Source organism: Haliotis asinina, chromosome 14, assembly GCF_037392515.1.
Source record: "Haliotis asinina isolate JCU_RB_2024 chromosome 14, JCU_Hal_asi_v2, whole genome shotgun sequence".
NCBI classification, from domain to species: Eukaryota; Metazoa; Mollusca; class Gastropoda; order Lepetellida; family Haliotidae; genus Haliotis; species Haliotis asinina.
Genome location: NC_090293.1, coordinates 26,681,465 through 26,706,111, shown reverse-complemented (window position 1 = coordinate 26,706,111; position 24,647 = coordinate 26,681,465). Strand labels below are relative to the sequence as shown.

The 24,647-nt window shown below is 40.6% G+C and overlaps 3 protein-coding genes across 6 annotated transcripts in view; 2 read left to right on the top strand and 1 right to left on the bottom strand.

The window, feature by feature from the left end:
• LOC137261141 (protein YIPF3-like) overlaps positions 1 to 24,647 on the top strand; it is a 291,821-nt gene that overhangs the window by 206,636 nt on the left and 60,538 nt on the right. The gene's annotated exons all lie outside the window — the stretch shown is intronic.
• Positions 1,623 to 10,675, bottom strand: LOC137261525 (uncharacterized). 4 transcript variants are annotated; one of them, XR_010954857.1, is made up of 5 exons: positions 10,395 to 10,675; positions 9,904 to 9,968; positions 9,405 to 9,603; positions 2,007 to 2,071; positions 1,623 to 1,706 (listed from the first exon to the last, which is right to left on the bottom strand). XR_010954857.1 is itself a non-coding variant. In XM_067799285.1 (3 exons), exon 1 carries the CDS (start codon positions 3,843 to 3,845, stop codon positions 2,838 to 2,840), a length of 1,008 nt encoding a protein of 335 aa, XP_067655386.1. In that variant the 5' UTR covers positions 3,846 to 3,919; the 3' UTR covers positions 1,623 to 1,706; positions 2,007 to 2,071; positions 2,498 to 2,837. The 4 variants fall into 4 exon arrangements, 2 of the variants coding, with proteins under 2 accessions (XP_067655386.1, XP_067655385.1); XR_010954856.1 differs by having other exon boundaries at positions 9,904 to 10,675; XM_067799285.1 differs by lacking the exons at positions 9,405 to 9,603; positions 9,904 to 9,968; positions 10,395 to 10,675 and adding an exon at positions 2,498 to 3,919.
• On the top strand, positions 18,903 to 24,350 carry LOC137260733 (egg-lysin-like). The gene is made up of 4 exons (XM_067798313.1): positions 18,903 to 18,999; positions 20,385 to 20,469; positions 22,593 to 22,692; positions 24,174 to 24,350. The coding sequence occupies exons 1-4, from the start codon at positions 18,903 to 18,905 to the stop codon at positions 24,348 to 24,350; spliced, it is 459 nt and encodes a 152-aa protein (XP_067654414.1).

Genomic DNA, 24,647 nt, shown 5'->3' with positions numbered 1-24,647 from the left:
TTGGAGCGTCATGGGCGAACGTTTTAACCATTAGGTGATTCGACGATCCCCATAGATTTACATGCAAAACAAATATGTCGGGACGTGAAAAACAAAATTTAATCTACATATTAAACTGAAATATTGAAATACTTCACCAGCAGGTGGCCGCGCAGTCGCTATGTACACTGACTCTCAAAGTGACCATCTGGGACTTGCTTTGTCTCGAGCTACCCGCTGAAGGACGGAATGGTGGGTTAACACTATGTTATGCCATCTATAGATAATATCGTACAGGGCATGCACGAAGGGGACCCTATCTACACTACCACCTAAATCTACCAGTCAAATGCAGTCAGCATTGGGCCTACTGGGGATGCTGAAAAGACTGGGGCCACAGAGTGCGCCAACCCATTTGAGACCGATGAATTGCTCACTGACACAAAATCTAATAATTGCAACAAAACCAAAGTTTGCACAGCCACATGAAATCGACAGACCAACTCTGATGATGTGTCTCATAATTTGGGACATCCGAATAAATAATAAATTGTCACCTTTCGCTATTTTGTACGAGGGGGGCTCTTGCTGGTAGAAGAGCCAGGTAACCAACAAGCGTGTGTTGTGAAGATGCGGTCATCTCAAAAGCCGTTATCTGGTGCCCACTTGAGATGTTCAATGGGAGTCAGTGTTGCCACTTTCAGAAGACGCTGTTGTCCGAATCGGTGTCGCTGTCGTCAGAGTCTACCCTCACGACGACTGGCTTGATGGTGGCATGGTCCAGTCCACTTTGTTCCCAATAATGTCTTTTTATTTCATTCTCAACTTTCTCAACGCACTATCGCCATGTTTCCTGTGTGATGGTGTCTATTGACTGTTGAACAATCGTCTGTACATCCCGAAGTTTGAATGTCAGGCAGAACAGGTTTGGTTGCTTTTTCTGGATACGATATTGCTTTGTTTTGCAACCATTCTATCATGTCCCTCTTCTTACTGTTAGATGTTGGGGCTTTTGTATTAGGTACTTGAACGCCATCATATGGAGCGTTATCCATGACAATCAGACTTTTGGGGAGCAGTGCTGTTACCAATTGATTTTGTACCCATTCTAAGAAAACCATCCCGTTCATTTCGGTATGATAGTCTCGGTTGTCTTTAGATTTTGCCTTGAAGACTAGGGAGCGGTCAGGTAGGAATCCCCGACTCCTGCAACCACCATGGAGCACAATCAGTCGCTCTCCCTTGCCAAGTGGAAATTTTCTGGCACAGAACTCTGAATAGGAGCTAGCGAACCATTATGTCCCTGTGGTATGGGAAGCATTTGTTTCGTCCAAATATACAGGCTCGTAACCCTCCGTACGTTTCTTTTGCATTGTGCGTAAGTACTGGTTTCTTAGTCGAACAATATCAGTTTTGTAACGGAACCAAATTTGTGAAGCAACCTCCATAACTGATATGTTGAAATGACCAAAGAATGATTTGTCTTCATATGCTTTATCAAAATACCCAGAGAGACAAAGGTATTTTGTTTATATAGACTTAATGGCGTTTCTAACCAGCTGTTGTTGAAATGAATCGACTTTCTCACATCGTGTGGGTTTTGAGACGGTCCCTTCAGTTGTGTCCGTGCAGGTTGAATCGGTATGAAACCGAAACTGTCTCAATATATGAACAGACACGGTGGTGTTCGCAATATGGCCTTTATTTATACTCATGTAGAAAAAACCCTGAAACAAATAAAACATCCTTTAAGTACAACGTAAGTATATGCTGATAGATAATATCAGTCATTAATACAATCTGTGTATATATATAACCATTTACAGAATATCATCATTGCTGAGCCATTTCATACACATTGCCTCAATACTTAATTGATAGCAGATTCCATATACTAGTATACTTTAATTCATACATAGAACACAAATATCTATGTACACATCACATCACATGGAGAAACAAACTAATATCGTACATTGAATATATCAAGTAATCATTACATAATGCGTTAAATACACTGAACCCACCAAGTATGTGGACCTGGGTCTGTTGACTGAAAGACACTACAGCTGCACGAGCAATACAGCTACATCTGCACAAATAAATGAAACATATATACACACTGTGCAGACTAATCGAATGGCAGCAACAACAATGCAAACAAGTACGTTTAGGAATTGTTGATCAATGGGAAACACTTAAAATATATTTATTGGTAAAACCCTGCTTCATTCTTACATGCATTCGTTCATTTACACATTATACATTCGTACATTTACACATAACGTACACATTCACTCATCACGCATTTACACATCGTACATGTATATCACTTACCGAATTATTTACCATTTGTAAATAATTAAACTCATGGTTTATTGCAATCTGCAAAACAACTAATTATCACAAACTACTCAATACCTACAATATGACAAAGCAGCCAAATTATCAAAGCATATATACACTGTACGCATGACATGAATATGTACAACCATAAAATGTATTGAAAGAGACTAACCTCTGGAAGTGATCCCGACAGCTTTGTGACCAGTAGAAATGTTAAAACTCAACTGCTAATAGACAACAAACTTTAAACAGGGGACAGCTAGTAAGCTGACAAAGTTTATGACAAAGGGACGCTAAGTGGCGCGCTTGGGCTGGCTATTGTGTGGCAGTGCTCAGTGTAATTGTAAGCTGAGAGAAAGGGGTTAGAGAAACTGGAGCGTGAAGTATATAGTGTTTAAAAATATGCTAAACTGAATATCTAATTCAGTTAAAACTAAAGAATAAAAACGCAGAATATTTACAAATATTTCATCCTGTCACATACTTCCCTCCCTTGAATAATGACGTCCTCGTCATTCCGGTTCTTCATCAACAAGGGAAAGCAATGCCTTGGAGATACTGGTGCTGATGTGCCCCAGAATGCCTGTCGCTGCCAGCTGTTCCAATCGTCGACTCTTCTGTTGCCAATCCGGGTCAGAAGTCTGGCACATTACGTAATCTCCCGAGGTCTGCCAAGCAGGCTTCCTGGTTAGTCTGCCAGTTCTTCTCGGTGCAGGTATCGGTTGAGGATGAGTATCGGGAGGTGCAGGATGGGGTAGATCATCTCTGACTGAGTCTTCTGGCTCCACTTCCGTGTTCTGTGATGGTTGCTCCTTTGCAGGATCTACTTCTGAGCTGTTTTCGTCATCAGATACGTGGTCGTCACCACCAGAAGCATCACCTGCTACTTCAAGAGACTGTAGATCGTCACCTGTTGTCTCTGAAGTAGCCACACTCTCTTCCACAGTGTCCTCACTGATGATAGTAACATCCTCAGCAACTGTGGGAAAAAAGAATGGAGCATCATACTCAGACTCTTTATCCTCATGATTGTCATCTTCTACAGTCTTGTTCAGTGTCTTTCTTGGTCTAGGAGTTGGCTTCGTGGCTCTTGGTATGCTGTTGTTCTCCGTGATCACTGGTACTGATCCAATGGGCAGGAGGTGGTTTCTATGCAGCGTCCTCTTCCTCCCCTCACCAGATTCTCTTTGCACAACAAACACAGGGATATCCTGGTTTGGCTGCAAGAGAACAACATAAGGATCTTCCTCCCATCGATCAGCCAACTTGTGTTTACCATCAAAGGCTAATGTCTTTACCAGAACTCGATCACCTGTTTGGACTGTGGCTCCTCTCGTCTTCAAGTCATAGCTGGCCTTCTGCTTGTCTTGGGCTCTCCTTGATGCCTTGGATGCCAGAGTGTATGCTTCCTGAAGCTTCTTCTTAAGAGACTCTGAATAAGCTGTAAGAGACTGGTGACTCTTGTTGGTCTCTATCCCAAACGCAAGGTCTATAGGAAGACGAGGTTCACGACCAAACATAAGGAAGAATGGAGACTGATTTGTTGACTCATGCCGGATGCTGTTATAGGCGTGGACAAGCGGAGCTACATAGGTCTTCCAGTCTGCTTTCTTGTCGGGTTGGAGAGTTCCCAACATGTTAAGCAGAGTCCGGTTGAAGCGTTCAACCATACCGTTACCCATGGGATGATAAGATGTAGTTCGGCTTTTCTCCATTCCCAAGAGATTGCACAATTCCTTCATAAGTTGGCTCTCAAAGTTTGCTCCTTGATCACTATGGATACGCTTTGGGATCCCATAATGCATTATGTAGTTCTTAAACAAGGCTTCTGCTGTAGTTTTGGCAGTTTGATTCCTAGTTGGGATAGCTTGTGCATATCTCGTAAAGTGGTCTGTGATAACGAGAATATTCTGGTGGCCTCCCTTTGACGGTTCCAAAGTTAAAAAGTCAAGACAGACAAGCTCTAAAGGTTGGGTGGTGGTGATGTTGACTAGAGGAGCACGTGCATTGGTGGGAGACTTCCTTCTTAAACATCTGTCACATCTCCGGATCCAGTCTTCTACATCTTTGGCCATGCCTGGCCAGAAGAAACGATCTCTGACAAGCGACCGGGTTCTCTCTCTTCCAGGGTGTCCTACATCATTATGAAGTCCTCTGAGCACATTTTCAACCATGGCTGATGGTAAAACACGCTGTTGTCGTTCTTGGCCGTTGACGTTAGTTTTCCTGCAAAGGATTCCATTTTGGAGAACTAGACTGTCAAAGTTCCTGTAGATAACAGTATTGGCTTGACAAGGGGGATAATCTTGTCGCTTTGGCTTTCTGTTAATCCTTATCAAGTTAATCCATGGCCTAAGAACGTCGTCTGCAGCCTGGGCCTTTCTCCAGTCTCTGTCTGTCATCACTTCAAGGTCCTTTCCGGGATGATCTTCTAGGCTTGATAGATCTGGCGTTGCTAAAAAGCAAAGACTGTGCACCAAAGGATGGTCCTGTGAAACGTTACACACAGCCTGTATTGATTCCGATGTTATCTGTTGTCTTTCAGCTTCTATTCCTGGTAGCCTGGAAAGACCATCAGCATCTGCATTATTGAGTCCTGGTCTGTAGACGATATCAAAGTTGTATGCTGATAAGGCTGCCAGCCAGCGATGACCTGTAGCATCCAACTTTGCAGAAGTAAGCACATAGGTCAGAGGGTTATTATCAGTATAAACACGGAAGGTGTTACCATACAGATAATCCTTGAACTTTTCCGTCACTGCCCATTTCAAAGCTAGAAACTCTAAACGGTGTGCTGAATAGTTGCTCTCTGCCTTGTTCAACCCACGGCTTGCATAACCGATGACTTTCTTCAATCCATTCTGTTCTTGGTACAAGACAGCCCCCAGTCCATGGCTACTGGCATCAGTGTGAACCTCAAAGGGCTTAGTATAATCTGCATATCCAAGGACTGGTGGTGTTAACAGGCATGTCTTGAGTGTCTTGAAAGCACTATCCTGTTGTGGTCCCCATTGCCATGGCTTGTCTGGTTTGTGGGCTTGACTGGTTTTCCTTCGTGCCTTGGTCTTTGTAGCTGGTATCAAAGCAGATAAAGGTTTGGAAATCTTAGCAAAATCTTTGACAAATTTCCTGTAGTAACCGGCAAACCCAAGAAACTTGCGCACTTCATCAGGGTTCACGGGTGTAGGCCAGTCCTTAATCCTCTGTATCTTGTCAGGATCTGCCTCAATTCCATCTTCAGACACAATGTGGCCAAGAAACTTAATCTTCTTCTTAAAGAAAGAACACTTGTCAGCGCTTAGCTTCATTCCCGTCTCTCTGGATCGTTTGAGGACTTGTTCAAGCCGTTCTAGGTGTTCTTCGTATGAGCTGGAGAAGATGATAATATCGTCCATATAGATAAGACATATTCTAAGGTGTAGTCCTTCAAAGCATTCATTCATGACTCGTTGATATGTTGCAGGGCTGTTGCAGAGACCAAATGGCATGCGATTATACTCAAAGAATCCCAAAGGACCTACAGTAAAAGCTGTTCTCTCCTTATGGGTTTCCTCAATTTCTACCTGATGATATCCCGATTTCATGTCCAGTGTGCTGAAATATCTTGATCCTGCTAGTGCATCGAACATCTCCTCTATTCGTGGTAGAGAGTATGAGTCCTTGATGGTCCGACGGTTCAACTGTCTGAAGTCCACACATAGGCGTAGTTTTCCATTCTTTCTCCTGACTAGAACCACATTAGATGACCATGGAGAGTACGAATGTCGGATAACTCCACATGCCAGCAATTGTTGTAGGTGTTCTTTGACTTCTTGATACATTGATGGTGCAATTCTTCTGTGTCTCTCCTTGAAAGGTCGCTCGTCCTCAAGGTCAATCCGGTGCTTAACATTCGGGACATGTCCTAAGTCTGTCTCACCATTGGAAAATACATCCAAATATTGTGAGATAACCTGCTTGCCAATTTCCAACTCTTTGGGTGTCACTGCTGCTTCCCTGAAGTCCATGAGATTCATTACATCTTGGCCTTCACCTTGGCTTTCACTATGGGGAAGATCTTCAACCTTGACGACTTGGAGTTCACACAAAACTGCACGGGGTGGAATGGCCACAGTCCTTGTTGTTACATTAGCAACGTGTACTTGTACCATAATCTTGTCGTCATAATGGTAGTTGATGACAGTTGGTGCTATATCGAGATCAGATGGTATCGTGGATCCAATAGTCGGATGTATCATTGCGCACGTATCCTTATAAACAAGAGGCTTGGTTATATATCCTGAAATAACTCTTTCAGTGTTGGGTAGTATTATCAGTTGTTCAGTCTCAGCGCTTCTAACCTTTCCGAGTGAGTAATCGTTTCTTGCCAGTTCCTTCTCCTGAAGCATCATGTTCCGGAAAGCCATGTACCAGGCTGTATGAATATCTGCCTGTTGGAGAAAACGAGTTCCATACTGTTGTTTGCATGTGTCCATGCAAGAGGACAAGATGTTAGTACCAAGTAACACAGGGACTGTTGAGTTATAGGATGTGTCTGGAACAATTAGTAGGATACATGGAAGTGGGGGTATGGCTCCTGTATCTCTCAATTCAACTTCAATGTGGCCATAATATGGGAGACGTTGTCCATCTGCACAATCAATCTGCAAGAATACATCCAAAGGTTTAATGGGAATATCCAATAGATGTTTTGTATAAAAGCTGTGGGAGACAGTTGACACAGTGGAGCCTGTATCAAAAAGAGCTGTGGCTTTAACTCCATTAATGAAAACTGTCCCCTCATTTGGTTGACCCACCAGCTTGGCAGCTTGCTGATTAGTGATGGGGCGCGTCTTCCTATAACCTATGGCCTGCCCCGTCCCATAGGTTTCTTCCTGTTTAAAGTGCGTCTGTGGTCAAGTATTACACGGCAACCATACTGTAGATGTCCTGGCTGGTTGCATCGGAAACAAATTGGCTCTCCAGTTACGGAATCCTTAGATGGTCGTTGATTCCTGGAGTCCTGGTACCGTGGTGGCAATCCTGGAGATGGTGACCAATACTGTTGAGACTGAGGCTGCTGATGTGCTGATGGTCCTATGGGTCCTGGGTTTCGGTTCATCCAAGGATCAGGGGAAACATACGATGGGTGACTCTGTTGCTTCTTCAGTTCCGCAACTTCACCAGACAACTGTCTGAGCATCCCTTTGATCTCCTTCATTTCAGTGTCCTGTGGGTTTACAGCGGCCATACTAGGAACTGAAATCTTCTTCTTAGCTCCAGCTCCTCTCTGTTGCAAGTCCACTTCAGCTCTCCGCAGTGCTCTGAGGAGGTCATCAAAAGTGCTTCCTTGATCATAGATGTGAGCTGTCTGATCTCTGAGTTCTGGCTTGGACCCTGACCACAACTGTGTACGGAGCATCTCATTCCTGGTTGACTGGGGAAGAGGGCCTTGTGTCTCTGCTTGAATGAGTAAATGCTCTAACCTGCATGCCCATGCCGTAACTTCCTCTGTGGTCTCTTGACGTGAGCTATAAAAATTAGCCAGAAGTGACTGACCCGTATCTACGCTACCAAAAGTAGAATCTAGCTTGGAAATAAGTTGTTTGATGTCAGCCTCAGGACCAAGACACATGGCAACCGTGGCTGCCCTACCACGCAGGGATTGCTGGACTATGTTTGCAACAGTTTGTGATGAAAAAGACTTGTTTTGAATCAAACACTCGACTTGGTACTTCCAAACATCAAAAGATGTTTCGCCCTTCTTGTCACCAGAAAAAGATGGGACTTTTGCCGCCTGAGCTAATGTAACAGGTGCTTGAGCGCCTGAACTATTTGAATTAGACGGAGTACCAGAGTTAGAAGGCAGGGTGGATTCACCATCCTCGACCTTCACCTTGGTCTGAGTGTATGCTCGCATCCACTTCACCAAGTCCTCTGCATTATCAACAGTAGGCCAGGTACCAAGAGCCTGAAAGGATGATATTAGTTTCTCAAACTCTTCGGGTAGAGGTTTACTCATGATGGCGAAAGAAAAAAAAATGAAGACAAGTGATGTGGGAAAACAACGTTAATGTTGTGTAAATAACCGGAATCGGGATATGCCGATAAAAGCAGGTGGAAATATGAAAATGTACGTGTACACTCAGGATGTACTGAACAACAAGCGCATGATACAAATGAGAGCGTACACCTGGGGTAATGACATCGAAAGATGGGCGAGACACCTGGAATATAATGGCCGAATAACTAAACCATTAACAAGCTGTTAATATTTCACACAAATCAAAGAGACCAAATATAAAGAACAGAGTTGACGGTTGTGCTTGAGTCTATATGCAATGTATATTTACGCGCGCAGGGCATGGAAACAGAAAGGAGGGAACACTATGGCAATGCCTTAAGAATAGACCCAGCAAACAAGGCAAATCCCTACTGACACAAGAAGGTACACGTAATGCAAGTAAATGAACGATATGGTATAATTTCACTTGCAAAAGACAATAATAATGCCACTACTGACCTTGGATCACAACACCAACCCTACATGATGAAACTTATCTGGTTAAATATTTAGTTGTTTATTTTTGCAAGGTTTTCAATGTGAAGTTTTGTATCTCACATCAATCATACACGCAAACCAACATCATATTCTCAGTCATTGTTCATTCACTCACAGGGCACCACACAGAAAAGGAATATGTAAATTTCTTTCTAGCAAAATACCATAAATGTGAGCGCTCACTGAAAGACACTACAATGTATATGAACCAGTTTATGCTCTGAGGCACGGCAAAATTATCAGCATATTATACCCAAGAAAGTTCAACTAGGGCCCGAATCTACAGTATTTGTACGTACAACGTGTAGTGATATCAATTGACAAGGTTTACAACAAGGTAAACAGTATAGTTAAACCCGGGTGGTGTACCTTAAGGCTACATTACTATCAATAGTATGCATAAAGCAAAGTTAGGAAATACGATTGTACAGTCAAAGAACTGAGCACCGGCACGTTCTTTGGTTATGTGACGACTGGCAGTTCACATGAAGCACAGTATAAAGTGTCTTTCTGAATAACACACAAAGATGTCTCTCACGCCTTTAACAGCATCTTAGGTCTCCGAGAGTGACGTCATAACACTTGTAGTGAACGAGGGATGAATACGCAGATGATGGTGTCTTAGTAGGCCATGTTCCTCACTGGGGGCTCCATTGAAACCGAAACTGTCTCAATATATGAACAGACACGGTGGTGTTCGCAATATGGCCTTTATTTATACTCATGTAGAAAAAACCCTGAAACAAATAAAACATCCTTTAAGTACAACGTAAGTATATGCTGATAGATAATATCAGTCATTAATACAATCTGTGTATATATATAACCATTTACAGAATATCATCATTGCTGAGCCATTTCATACACATTGCCTCAATACTTAATTGATAGCAGATTCCATATACTAGTATACTTTAATTCATACATAGAACACAAATATCTATGTACACATCACATCACATGGAGAAACAAACTAATATCGTACATTGAATATATCAAGTAATCATTACATAATGCGTTAAATACACTGAACCCACCAAGTATGTGGACCTGGGTCTGTTGACTGAAAGACACTACAGCTGCACGAGCAATACAGCTACATCTGCACAAATAAATGAAACATATATACACACTGTGCAGACTAATCGAATGGCAGCAACAACAATGCAAACAAGTACGTTTAGGAATTGTTGATCAATGGGAAACACTTAAAATATATTTATTGGTAAAACCCTGCTTCATTCTTACATGCATTCGTTCATTTACACATTATACATTCGTACATTTACACATAACGTACACATTCACTCATCACGCATTTACACATCGTACATGTATATCACTTACCGAATTATTTACCATTTGTAAATAATTAAACTCATGGTTTATTGCAATCTGCAAAACAACTAATTATCACAAACTACTCAATACCTACAATATGACAAAGCAGCCAAATTATCAAAGCATATATACACTGTACGCATGACATGAATATGTACAACCATAAAATGTATTGAAAGAGACTAACCTCTGGAAGTGATCCCGACAGCTTTGTGACCAGTAGAAATGTTAAAACTCAACTGCTAATAGACAACAAACTTTAAACAGGGGACAGCTAGTAAGCTGACAAAGTTTATGACAAAGGGACGCTAAGTGGCGCGCTTGGGCTGGCTATTGTGTGGCAGTGCTCAGTGTAATTGTAAGCTGAGAGAAAGGGGTTAGAGAAACTGGAGCGTGAAGTATATAGTGTTTAAAAATATGCTAAACTGAATATCTAATTCAGTTAAAACTAAAGAATAAAAACGCAGAATATTTACAAATATTTCATCCTGTCACAGGTACAGTTTTTGAAGATAGTTTTCCCAACAGCACGTGCAGTCCCTAAACGATACGTAGCCAAAGCATATTGAGGCCTACCCCTTTCACTTTCGTTTTTAAAAAAGTTAAATACTTTGCAAATAACTGACTTAGCCTCGTGTGATAATCTCATTGTTTCAGGTACTGCAATCACCAATGTCTAGTTTGTCGAGCAAATCACATGTGTCAATTCCACACGTGCACCTTGCCCACCTGGCTGTTCTACCAGCAAGAGCCCCCCCTCGTACAAAATAGCGAAAGGTGACAAGAAAATGATGATCGTTTGTTAAACAAATTTTATTTATTCGGGTGTCCCAAATTATGAGACACATCATCAGAGTTGGTCTGTCGATTTCATGTGGCTATGCAAAATTTAGTTTTGTTGCAATTATTAGATTTTGTGTTAGTGAGCAATTCATCGGTCTCAAATGGAATAAACATAAGGACTGTACCTTGAAAGCTTGGTGTTGTGTTTACTCCTCCACTATCATGGACTAGAGCACACAGTTGTATAGCATCTCAAGCAAATAAAGCTTTAATGTCATTCTATGGTTATGAGTATAAATATGGATTCGTTTCCTGTATAGAGATATTTATAATTTTCGATACAATGATTTTACCTATAGTTACGTATGGAGCAGAGTTGTGGGGTGTACAGTATTCACAAATTATTGAAAAGGTACAAACACAGTTATGCAAGAGAGTACTGAGACTGAACAATATACATGTAATGTTATGGCTTTTGGGTGAATGGGGCAGGGTTTCTCTTCAGTATAATCACATGTTAAAACCAGTCAAATACTGGTGTAATTTGATTATGATGGATAAAAACAGAATACCTTATCAAGCCTAGAGTACGCTTAAGGCACTTGATGATGTAGAGAGAATTACATGGGCATCGCATATCAGAAATATTTTATTTCAATTTGGTTTTGGTGTTTTGTGGATACATTTAGACACAGGAAATGTAAAAACGTTTATCTCACTCTTTAGGCAGAGATTGGTTGATTGTTTGATTCACTTGATTCACTTTTGAGCAAATTAATGTCAGACATACTGTCAATTTTAGACAATGCTGTATGTCGAAAGATATTTATCAATAGACATTCCATGGCATTACAAACATGTTTTAAGCCAATTCAGATGTAATAATTTCAAACTTGCAATCGAAACAGTAAGGCATAATAATACACCCTGTTGTAAATAGACTTTGTTCATATTGTCATGATATATGAATACCACCTATTGATGATCTGTCAACGCTATAAAGCTGCAAGAAATGAATTTTTACACTATGTTTATATCAGTAACCCGTGTAGGTAAACTTTTGTAAGACTTATGTCAAGTAGGGATGAAAACGTTTTGATAAGTATTGCTAATTTTTTAAAAATTAGAAATGCATAAATTTCAGTTAGTATTCTACAACCTAGATCCAAATGATACTTGACAGACGCCTAGATAGTGTGTCTTTGTACTGTACAAATTGTCTGACTTTTAACGTGTATTACCACTAGACACTGTGGTCGAGGTTGGATAGTTGTCCAAGGCAACAATTTATGACAGTCACTTGTCACCAGCATGAAACAAATTATATATTGGTGTTCTATTCTGTAATGTGGGCTATGGCCCAGTATACTGAATGAAGATGTCTGTCTGTCTGAAACAGACTTCAGTTACTGTGTTACAGAATAATTACACCAGATCTACCATAAATCAATTTTGACGGTTGTTTCAACTATTCCTAAAGGAAAGTTCCATAAGTTCATTGAGGTTAAATAATTATTCACCTCCAATTCAGTCAAGAAAGAACTTGAAAAAATCATCCAGTTTTGCCTAGCACTGTGTGCCCCACTCCTGTTGATTGAAATATGTATGTTCTTAATGATGATGTGGCGATTCGTTTTTCCCCATCCTATTGTAACATGTATGCAGTTATATGGGCGAAAATATGTGCACATCGCCATCTCCAGTGGGTACAGCTGAAAATAAATGCCGAAATATATACCCTGTATCTATAAAACCGATTCGATAGGACAAAACATTTCAAAAAGAAAAAATAACAAACAAATAATTTTATCGCATGAATAACACAATTTTGTTTGGTCCAGATCCATTCATGGAGAGCTGTCTAGATCTACATATTAATTGTAATGTCGATTGCCCAGCTCAAGAAAAAACACCACCACTCCCACGCGGAAGTTGAGTCTTTGGCTTTGTTCATATGTTGATAAAGTAAACGAGAATGAGTTTTGTCGAAATTATGCGAATGTGTCCTTGCCCAGTTCACTCTCCTACCCAGAGTTCCATGGGGCGAGCCAGCACGTTATGATTAGCAAAGACGTCTTTGTGATAAGTCATCATTGCTCCGGAGTGTGTGCCTCGTTTTGCCATGTGCCATATTTTGGCCTCGTTTTGGCACAAATATGAATATTCATTGTACCAGTCTATCTGAGCACGCGACAAATCCCGATCGGAAGTATCTGTTGATTGGTTCAGTTAAATAGCCCGTGTCGTGACGTCACAAAATTACGTCATCCACATTGCCGTTTCAAATTCGTAGACGCCGCTACTGTTGGGTGAACGAACAGATCACAAGTAAGTAATTACGTTTGTTACTTTACAGGACGATGTACCAAGTGTACAGACACTGAGTCATCCAATTAACCCTTTAATTTCACGTCTATATTGTATGTGATAAAATTATGAATTCTAATTTTAATAAAAAATGGGTTGAAAATGGTGTGGCTCAACCGGGACGTAGATACTTAAACACTGTCACGGATTTTTCACGCCTAACAGTTATTGTTATGTGGCAAGCACCACAACGAATGGGCGATCTTTTTGAATTTATCTTTCCTTCACTAATCCGCTAGATGCGCTGATCCGAACGGTCCAAGCTTAAACTGACAGCGCATGACGTATGCGCGACGTGAGCCGTACGTGTTACCATTACACTTAGAGACAGTTAACCAGTATAGCTTTCACCTTCACCGGTAACGTTCGCGCCGGTCCATGGACCCCTTTTCCCCTCTACGATGATATATCAAGTGTTATGTCTTGGAATATTTATTCCATGATTCTGTGACACACCTGGGATAGGCATGACTGCTTACACTGCAAGTATGAATCGCGAAATGGCAGTTCGAAGCGAGGCGGTGGAATCAGCTGATCGTTTTGTTGACGTTTTGCAATCGGTTATTTCAGTCTGGCACTAGATGTTTGAGCATCACACATTTAAAACTGCAGTGTATTTTCATTGTATATGTACTCAAATCGTTTTAGTATTAGATCTATGGCCGATATGGCTGCATTCGTGGAATTCACTACGGCTGGGAGGTGATGCTATGCGCAAAACGTGAAACACTGAAAGTCTATTTATGTAAATTTCATTGGGTCGTTCATGATGGGACTGAGATTTTGGACATCACAAATGGTTGGCAGCCAGTTACACGGTAACACGAAAACAAGAAACATATAAAACGTATCATACACATGCTCTTGAGTGGTCAGTGGTCAGAAATATATGTTGTCGAGACTATTCATATTAGGAGCTCTAAGTGGTGTTAAACTTTTAGAAGAAATGAATCAATAAATTCACATATATAACATGACTCACAATACTGACTGGTGGATACTCGTTCGCCGGAGGTGTAGTTCCAATTTTTCATTGAGATCAGTGGTAGTTTAGGAACTGTTTGTGAGATTTCAATGTGGCAATAGTTAAAGAATTATCGTTGTGAATAACATAAAGGCCGATGACGTAAAAAAAAAATTCATTATGTCACAAATGCTACGACACCCGAGACTTGCTCTGTCTCGTGTTCTGTCGTACGAAATGCCGTGACAATATACATTTCGTGGCGTTTTCCCTGGTATCTTCTATTGTGTCAATTCGTACAGCATTTGGAAATTAAACGAAAAATCAAAGCAAAACGTGTCAGTTGATGGCTTTTCGTCGTAAACGATCGTTTTTTTCAATGAAGGTGACCACGGCAACGCGTTTGCTGGGTTCTCTCTTTACATGTAGCAAGTTGCAGTGTTCACGATGGTTTTTCAAAGTAACAAGACATTGGGTCCTGTAAGTTTCAGATGTCTGTCTGACCCACTGAAAATTCACAGGACCCACAGAATTAAGTTAAACATAACTGGCATTGAAATTATTAACACTATATGATAACAGACATAAGATTTATAAACAGCAAACAAGCATCACATGCCACAAATAACAACTTCACACAAAGATATTGTGAAATATTCAGTCAGACACTGGGGCTGGCAGGTTGGTGATGTCTATCTGACCACTGGCGAATCTGCCAGATTTGTCAGAGGGTCAGACGTTATTCGTGAATACTGAAGTTGTCGCAGCGCACTTTGACTCGGGAACCAGACCGGAAGCTAGACGTTGTACCGTCGCATATATCATTTCAAAAGGAGAGTTATCGCCCCTCGCAACAAAAAGATTTCCCATTACTCGTCCACTATAAAGCTTTCCTAACTTTGTATTGTATTCCAATACTATTCTGGGGGTTCCCCTTCGTCAGGTTACTGGAATGATGCGAACCTTGAAAGATTCCTCCCTGACCCTCAAAGGCGAAATCAGTCGAATTGCGTTGGGAACACAATACTTTAAAAACATATCTATCAAATTCCTCTTTAATGGCAATGTCTTACGTGTAGCTTTGGAATCATTTTAACCGGCATATTATCACTTTGTAAACCGTACTTTCGAAAGTATCCAGTAAGAACGTTTTTTTCAATGCTATCGAGGATTATCACAATGTCCCTATGCTTGTTTAGTGGGCTGAATTAGTAGATGAACACTGTTGGCCATTTTTGGGATGTTAATGAGTATTTGAAGCACGGGAATTCATTTGGAACCGACGGCGTTTGATTTTCGAAATATCTGAATAATTTCAGACCCAGAATATGATTCCCTGTAATGTCTCTAGATACTGTAGATAAATATTACTCGCATATACTCACTTAGTACATCTATGGACGGTGCTGAAAATACTAGTGAAAGGTGCGAATTGTCAAAGGTTATTAAAAAGTAATTACACGTAGGCTGTGTCTATACATTTGTGTTCATCATCGAGGAGCGGAAATTACTTGCGAGCAATTTCGGAGTTGCAGACCATTTCCTAAATACAAGCCCTTACCAGCTATATTCGGACACCTGACGTAATTTCTTTAGACTTATATGTTAATTTAGTGTAGCATAGATAATTGTCATGAATGCAAAGGTCAAAGTCAAATTTTGCAGTAGGGATGAATTGTCTTACCTCAAATCACATAATTTCTGTTTAATTAATTTTCTGTTGCTAATTTATCGAATGCCAACAATTTAATTAACATGATATGTGCAGTGATGTGCCATAATTATATCATAAAATGGCCGCCATGTTTAGGGACAAAATTTATGGAAGGACACAGAAAAGTAAAAATTAAAATCTGCTTTCCCCTAAAATAGACTTTGGATGCCTAATACTTTGTGACCTTTATATTTATTGTAAAAGCTCTTTATCTTGGAATTGATGAGCATAAGTGCCTGAATATTAGGCAGTTGTAGTGACTGCCAAATCCTGAGAATCTGCTGAAAAAGTTCCTCCCTTTGTTCGTGTGTGAGACTTTGGATGCTTAATACTTTGACCTTTATATTTATTCTAAAAGCTCTTTATTTGTCTTGGAATTGATGAGCATAAGTGCCTGAATATTATTATGCAGTGGTAGTGACTGCCAAATACTGAGAATCTGCTGAAAAGGTTCCTCCTTTGGTTCGTGTGTGTAGCCTGATTTTGATCACCAACAAGATTATGGCAAGATGACAACGGTGTACATTTGATTTCATTAGTTGTTTTTCAGTCTTTTGTAAAAGGAGACCCATTACATGGTGCACTGTCATCTTGGAAAAGACAATGTCAATTGTGAAGTGTTTGGCACGAAACAGATTTTCACCCAAAACTAGATACGTACTTCTCACTGTTGGTATTTCCATTACCAGAGTTCCAGCTCCATGGTAGAAAATGCATCCCCAAGTTATCACAGATAAACCTCCCTTTTGCGAAAATCAGGGAACCTGTCAACACAATATGGTCTGTACTCCTCGCCTGGCGTTCTCCTAACAGAAATTTTGTTATTTTTGCCAAGAACAGTTAGACTTCCATCACTGAATATCACTTTGGATAAATTAGTTTAAGTTCTCCAGTGAAAATGTGTCCTGCACCATGACATTGTCTGTTACTCTGTTCACAGCAATTGCTGTCAATTTCTTCCTCACTGATACTTTCCAGCAATTCTGATTATTCAGCTTGTGTCTTGAACAATCCTCTTGTAATACCTCATTTACAATACTTGTAATATCCCCAAGTGACAGATTGTTGTTGTTGACAGTTCTCAAAAAGTGCCCTGTCTCCCCTCTCTGTCAAAACTGCAGGCCTACCTCTGGGCATGTTCTCGTCATTATTCTCCAAATGAACTCTCCTTAAAAACATTGAAATGGTTCTAACATCCCCCGTGACGGCATCGACAATCTGTGTCTGTTTAAAGCCAATTTAACTGAATCTAAATTCATCTCAATGATTTTCCTGACCTCCTTTGCAAGCTTTTCCTTCTCTTCCCCATCTTAAGTTGACCTTGAACGTGTTTACATGTAGCAGACGACGAAAGTTCCTCCCCCTACATTACCTCTGACCCAAATTTGATCCCCGATCATTTTGAAGATTGAGTACACCAAGCACACCAAGCACACCGCCCACCTCACTGCAACCGCTGCCTAGCAGCCGTTTTATGATATTATAACTGTCCAGTGCCGTGAACTCTTCAACTTGCGGTCTATACTTGGTTGTGCGTTGTGGAACCATACCCAGGCCCTAGATTTTCGAAGCTGCCTTAGCGCTAAGATAGTCGTAAGTTAATGTTAATGTATGGCACTTAGACTATCTTATCGCCAAAAGAGCTTCTAGAAACTAGTCCCAGGTTGATAAGTGTAACGTCATAGTGGGAAGCCTGCAGAATACCGGACACCTTCCACCATATTAGAAATCTGTTTACTTTTGGTTAAGGTTAGGGACACGTGATTTGATTTTCGAGTTTGAGGACGAATTCAAGTTAATAAAATGGGTGTTATGTCGTGGAAATCAGGCAGGGTGTGTGGGGACATGTATAGTTGATAGGTACGTGTGCATAGTTTCGAATGTCACCGAGTTCTTTGCGTACATTTCAGCTTGAAATCGGAACGAGTCGGTGTCGGCACGACAATTCAATATGGCAGCTGCTGCCCCTTTACTCTATTAATATATATAACGTGCGTGTAGGTCTATGGTCTATGTTAAACCAACAGTGCGATATCGGGTTCCTGTGACTATTCAATGAAAATTGTTTTAGGTTATTTGTTTTTCTCATAAATATTTATCATGTACAGAAACCCAAAATGTTGACGAAAAACTGATATGCATGGCAGTTACAGTGTGCACTGGTCACCTTTCACAAAAATCTCGTAAGACTTTAACCATTCTCATAGCATTCCTACTTCCTATGTTACGGTATAGGAGCAGTGTTTACAAATAGTGTCTGACCCTCTGACAAATCTGGCAGATTAGCCAATGGTCACACAGAATTCCTCAACCGCTGGCCCCAGTGTCTGACTAAAAGTATTACAATGACTTTGTCTGAAGTTGATATTTGTGGCATGTGACACGTGTTCACTATATATAATCACTATGGTCACTATATAAATTTATGCTTATAATGTTTGTCATCAGATAATGTTAATAAATTCAATGCCAATTACGAGAAATGTTAAATCAGAAATGTGTCTTTAATTTTATTCTGTGGGTCCTGTGAATTTTCAGTTGGTCAGACAGACATCTGAAACTTTCAGGCCCCATTGTCCTGTTACTTTGAAACACCATTCGTAAACACTGTAGGAGGTACGAATGCTACGAGAAAGTTACGAGATCTTAGGGTTATGAGAGCTTTGTGAAAGGGGGCCCTGGCTGCCAAACAGTTATCGACACAGTTTAATGATACTTCTCTTATGTTACGTAGAGACAAGAATTTTCTTTTGTTGTCAAATGCCTTGGAGAGAATGATGATGTTTTGGCAAATGACTTAGGCAGGACTTGATCTGGTACGCCTTTTCACTGAAACGTATATGCATGTATTTTTGTTCAATTCAAGGATGAAGCTGTTAGTGCTCTGTACGCTGGCCATGATGGTGACGATGGCGATGTCCCGCAGTTGGGGCTTTATTCCTCGCAGAAGTCTTGCCAGGCCTTGTAAGTAGTGTCTTCCATACTCGGCAGTGTTAACCTTTGCAAACAGAAGCTAACCCTTGTGGGTTAGATTGTTCATAGTTTATCCCCTGTTTTTATCATTGATGTAGTCATTTTTGCTAGAGACAAATATCAGTTTGTCAGTTTATCCAAATCACTGATCCAATATCATTAAAATAATCTTCAGGGTAACCGTTTTGCTAATAATTATAGTGTCCCGTAAAATGAACCGAACTGAAACCCTGTGATTGGTTTTCAAAACTGCTATTGTTCGTTTTCAACACATTTCCTGTTAAGTTACGATTCCCCCATTGTATCTAAACAATATCGAAACACGTCCGCCAGACACACGTCGCCAGTTTTTACGGTACCGTGAAATGCGCGCAATTCGTCGAGTTTAAAGTGAAAAAAATGAATAATAAAATCGCGACTGTATACTAGGACTCACTTGTAAAAAGTTGTTGTAGCGCAATAACTATCGAGACTACGTGTTACCACAATCAACACTGACTTACAAATAGTTATAGCGCCATAACTGCTTTAGACAAATGTTTCCAGGTGCATTTACCGGATATTGACCGCCATGTCTGACAGAATTTATGCGTAGGATTTGGAACGGTATTTGCTTTTCGTATCTTGCAACACTTTGGTTGGAGGCGTTTTGGATATTTTTATGTATTTGTTAAAATTTGAACTTATGTTATCTTGAAATTTCAAGAAGAAAATAATGAATGGCTCGGAAACATTTCCGTTGTATGACAGTGCCATTATTTCCTGCAACATGGGCGGATCCAGATGTGGGTGTACCTCCTCTTCTGTCCCGAAATTCTGTTAAATGATAAGTGAAAACCCCTGTCTCTCACTTGAATCAGATCTTAAAGCAGTGTCTGAAAGAAATTTTTTCAAGTCATACACCACTATCTAAATCTATCAAGTGACAGTCTGATCAAATGTAATTTTCTGCAAAATAATCGACCACCTTTACCTGGGTTTCATCGGTTCACTTTCTACGACACTGGCCGTCTATCTAAATATTTTGTCCAAACGTCCATAAGTACAGAAGAAACAGAATATCAAAAGAAACAATTATGAAAAAATGTCTCCCTATTAATTGAATTATTTTCATGGATCATATTTATTGTAATACAACTTGTTTGTACATCAAACTCCTTGGCAAACGGATACCTTCTGCAGTTTGTTCATAAATATACATTTTGTTAAAATGTATAGATAAAATAATTCCTGTTATAAAAGTGAAAAATGACTTCTATGTTGGAAGCGTAACACATGGCTGCGAGGTATCCGGCAAATGCAAGTGACCCGTTTGATATGCAAATATATTCAAATATTTCGTTTTGGTGCTAATTTTACTACATTTGCCGTTGAAGATGAAGTTGCAATGAAGACACAGATCATTGCTGGGTTTGATAGAAAGCTGGTCAGCTGGTTAGCACGTCATGGCAGCGGTTTGAAGTAAATATGAACTTTCTTATTTTGTTATTTTGTATTTAGTTTTATTGTTTTGTATATATCTATATATCATAACGCAACGGTGCGCTTACAGAATACGTTCTCCACCTAATTGTGTACTGTAACTATTTTACCACTATGCTTACCTGATTCCACAAATACAGGTATATAAAATAATCCTTTCACCTCATACTGAAGACTAAGGTTAGGATTAGGTTAGAATGTCAATGAGGAACGTACCCCATTGCAGAGATGCCAACCCATACCCGTATTCGTTCCCAAAAACAACACAAAATTCGCGACGACGATAGCAGTAAGAGGTATGCGAATTTGAAAGAAGGAATACACTGAATGACATTATCAAATAGCATATACACAATCAATTTCAACCACATGTTACTCAGTATCAAGTTATACGTGGATATTTAATTTTTGGTGAGTACATTGTTCTTAACAAGCCCTTGGACTATCTTTATATTTACTTATTACACAAAACTCTTTGGAAACGTTAATATTGATTTTGGTTTTAAAAAAACAAAACACTAATATTTGCATCGGGTTTGGGCAAAAATACTAACTGGGCTAAATTAGGGTTAGCATCTCTGTTTTATGGGCTATACATTACAGGGCTCCATCACAAGAACTACCCTCACGGTATGTTGATGTATGGGAGCCATGACCATAGTAGCCTTAAGTTGATGCTGTTTTCTGAGTAAAGATACTGACATGAAACAGTTAGTGTTAAATGGATATTTTAAGGTAGATCGATAGGTAAATTCACGATGCTATACGGTACCTTGATATGGAAACTTGGTCAAAGGAAAAAGTTGGTTGCAGGAACCTTCGTAACATCACGTATTGAAACTTATGTACTGCTTGACAAGTATTAGATGAGCCACGACCTGTCAAATGACCCCAATTTGCATATAAGGGAACGCCCTCCAGAACATTCCATTTGAAACAACAGGTTGTCGTCTAAATATTAAAATGTTCAATTTCCTCGTGCGAATCGTGTTTTGCTTAACGAAATCTCTCTACGAGACACGTGATAAACAGTAGCGATATTGATTTCCCGCCACCGCCAGCGTGTATTGCACGTGCTTAGTCCCCGACCTACCTCTGTACCTGTAGCAGTCGAGTGTATTCTTCTACATTCCTTGCCCAGACTACTTGTCACAAACGCGTTTAATGCGCAGGCTAATGCGTGTCTAGCAGTAGTAGGCTACTTGACACGTATTGGATGAGCCTGCGCATTAAGCAGTTTGTGACAAGTAGGCGGGGCAGGGAATGTACACTTGGCTGCTACAGGCACATGTGGTAGATCGGGGATTAAGCATGTGCAACCAACGCTGACCGCGAACTCGATGTCGCTTCTGTTTAACACGTGTCCAGTAGTAAGATATAACAATTAAAACACGATTCGCACGAGGAAATTGATCTTTTCAATATTTAGACAACCTGTTTCCCTCTTGTTTCAAATGGAATGTCCCGGAGGGCGTTCCCATGTATGCAAATTAGGGTCATTTGTCGTGGCTCATCTAATACTTGCTAAGCAGTATGCCACTCATCTATTGAACCTGATATCTCACGGGTTGGGATTGGGTTAGAGAACTTTGACAATGGACCATGTTCGTATTTTAAGAATGGAGCACTGCCCTTGCATCAGTAGTAAATTTCAAAATTTTGATGGGCCATTCATTTTTTATTCTTGTGTGCAAAATGGCCCATGGCGCCTGCCTTTTCCAATCCCTGAAACTTACAACACATTTTCGATTTGACAGACAAAACCGTTGGGGAACATTGAAAGAACGAGTATTTCTCGCAGATGTATTGTCCATATAGGAGACGTTCCGTATATGAAAACTCTGGGTGCAACTATGTATTGTTTCAGCCTAAGTATTTTTAACAATGACACTGTGTGTTGGTTGCACCACAAAGGAAGGTAACTCTACAGAGAGTTTTAATAGCAATAGACGGTTATGCGCAAGGATACCGGAAATGAGCTTGGCTCTTCTAGCACGGCCTAGAAATGTGCACTTCCCGTGGTAATCTTATTTTTCATCTGTCGTCAGCGATGATACTGAAATGTTTCTTCAAGTTTTCAATCTGTATTTATTCCCTTTTAGTGCTATTCAGAGGAAGACGCTGTACTTCGTAAACAGACGACATATGCAGACTTACTGGCCATCTTACACAAGATACGCGAGAAGGCAGACAGCCAGACTTGTAGGTATCATCCAACAGGGCAGCCCCATCAAGATGCGGGCTAGAACTGATCTTCAGCAGGGATTGGGGCAGAGATCTTTGACAGTGGGCCATTTTCAGGATTTAGAATGGGTCACTGTCCTTTTATCAATAGTATACTTTCACATATTAAGGGGCCATTCTCATTTTAATATGCAAAATGGCCCATGACCCATGGCCCTTGCCTTTCCCAATCCCTGTGTCAGTGAGTGAGTTTAGTATTACGCACTCAGCAATATTCCAGCTGTTTGGCGGCGGTCTGTACATAATCAAGTCTGGACCAGACAATCCAGTGACCAATAGCATGAGCATTAATCTGCGCAACTGGGAACTGAGGACGTGTCAGCCAAGTCAGCAAGCCTGACCACCCGATCCCGTTAGTCGCCTCTTACGACAAGCACAGTCACCTTTTATGGCAAGCATGGGTTGCTGAAGGCCTATTCTACCAGGGGACCTTCACGGGTCCCTGCTTCAGTACAGTCTACTTTAAACAGGGCCTGGCTACCCACAGCCGCCACATGCAGTACGCAACGTCACAGAAGGACCGTGACATCACGGCATTGTTCATGACATCACGTTACCATGACAAAAGTGATAATTTTCCCTGGGTATCTGAAAATATGAACCCCGATATGTTCGCCCTCGTAGGTAATAATATGCTGTACATTCTTTGTGTCACTAAATGTGATTTGTTCTGTTCTGTTCACAGCGTTCAGTTACACCCAAAGTAGCTATGGTTAATCCCCTGTATCAAATAGGGGTGGTGTGGTGTGTTTTCTTTGTTTTTTACCTACTCCATTGTCTCAAATGGGAGTAGACCTTCTGTAATAATGCTGAGCGACCTTAACAACAGCCAAACCAATGTAAAGGAGAAAATGTGTGTGAAATACTTCCAAGTATCGAACCCATATATTGACTCAGTGTTTACGAATGGTGTTTCAAAGTAACAGGACATTGGGTCCTATAAGTTTCAGATGTCTGTCTGTCCCACTGAAAATTCACAGGACCCACCGACTAAAATTAAACACATATTTCAGATTTGACATTTCTAATAATTGAAATTATTAACATTATATAATGACAAACATTATAAACATAAATTTATGAACAGTGAACAAGTGTCACATGCCACAAAAAAAAAAAAACAAACAACTTCAGACAACGGTATTGTGATATATTCAGTCAGACACTGGGCCAGCAGGCTTGGGACTTCTGTCTGACCATTGGCAAATCTGCCAGATTTGTGAGTGGGTCCGACACTATTCGTGAACATTGTTGACTGCTTTTGGATCACGGTCATTGGCCTAGAAAATGAACCTATCTGAAACACTAGTTTTACTAGTGTTCTAGGAATAACACATCGCAATTACTATAGACTCTATTATAAGAAAGTTACTTAATTTTCATGAATCTCTGCGCAACATATTTTTGCTCTCAACTTTTCAAATTTCACGTTTAAACAGGGTAGGCCAGCCACTGTTAACGACTACAGGCGCATTGGTGCCGAGATCGGAAGACGTATTCCTATGGAATTATCCTATGAAGTGTTGGTTAGGAGAAACATGATTCCAGCATGGCGTCAGTACATGGCAGACCTTATGGCCAGTAAGTATAGGATAGCAACTGATGCCAAACAGTGAGTTGGGTGAGTGAGTTTACTTTTACACCGCAATTAGCAATATTCCAGCTATATGGCGGCGGTTTGTAATTAATCGAGTCTGGACCAGACAATCCGGTGATCAACAGCATGAGCATCGATCTGGGAACCCATGACATGTGTCAGCCAAGTCAGCGAGCCACCCGATCCCGTTAGTCTGTGACAAGCATAATCGCCTTTTATGGCAAGCATGGGCCTATTCTACCCAGGAACCTTCACGATTTTCCCCTTCCCAGTTACATATGGCATAGACAACATTCATTGTAGTGTTCGTTTCACA

Bases quoted from the DNA above. Each gene is read 5' to 3' on its own strand.
- LOC137261525 (XM_067799284.1), bottom strand. From the start codon at position 3,845: ATGTTTGGTCGTGAACCTCGTCTTCCTATAGACCTTGCGTTTGGGATA.
- LOC137260733 (XM_067798313.1), top strand. From the start codon at position 18,903: ATGAAGCTGTTAGTGCTCTGTACGCTGGCCATGATGGTGACGATGGCG. The intron at 19,000-20,384 runs GTAAGTAGTGTC...TTGCCGTTGAAG, and splicing joins CAGAAGTCTTGCCAGGCCTT to ATGAAGTTGCAATGAAGACA. The intron at 22,693-24,173 runs GTAGGTATCATC...ACGTTTAAACAG, and splicing joins GAAGGCAGACAGCCAGACTT to GGTAGGCCAGCCACTGTTAA.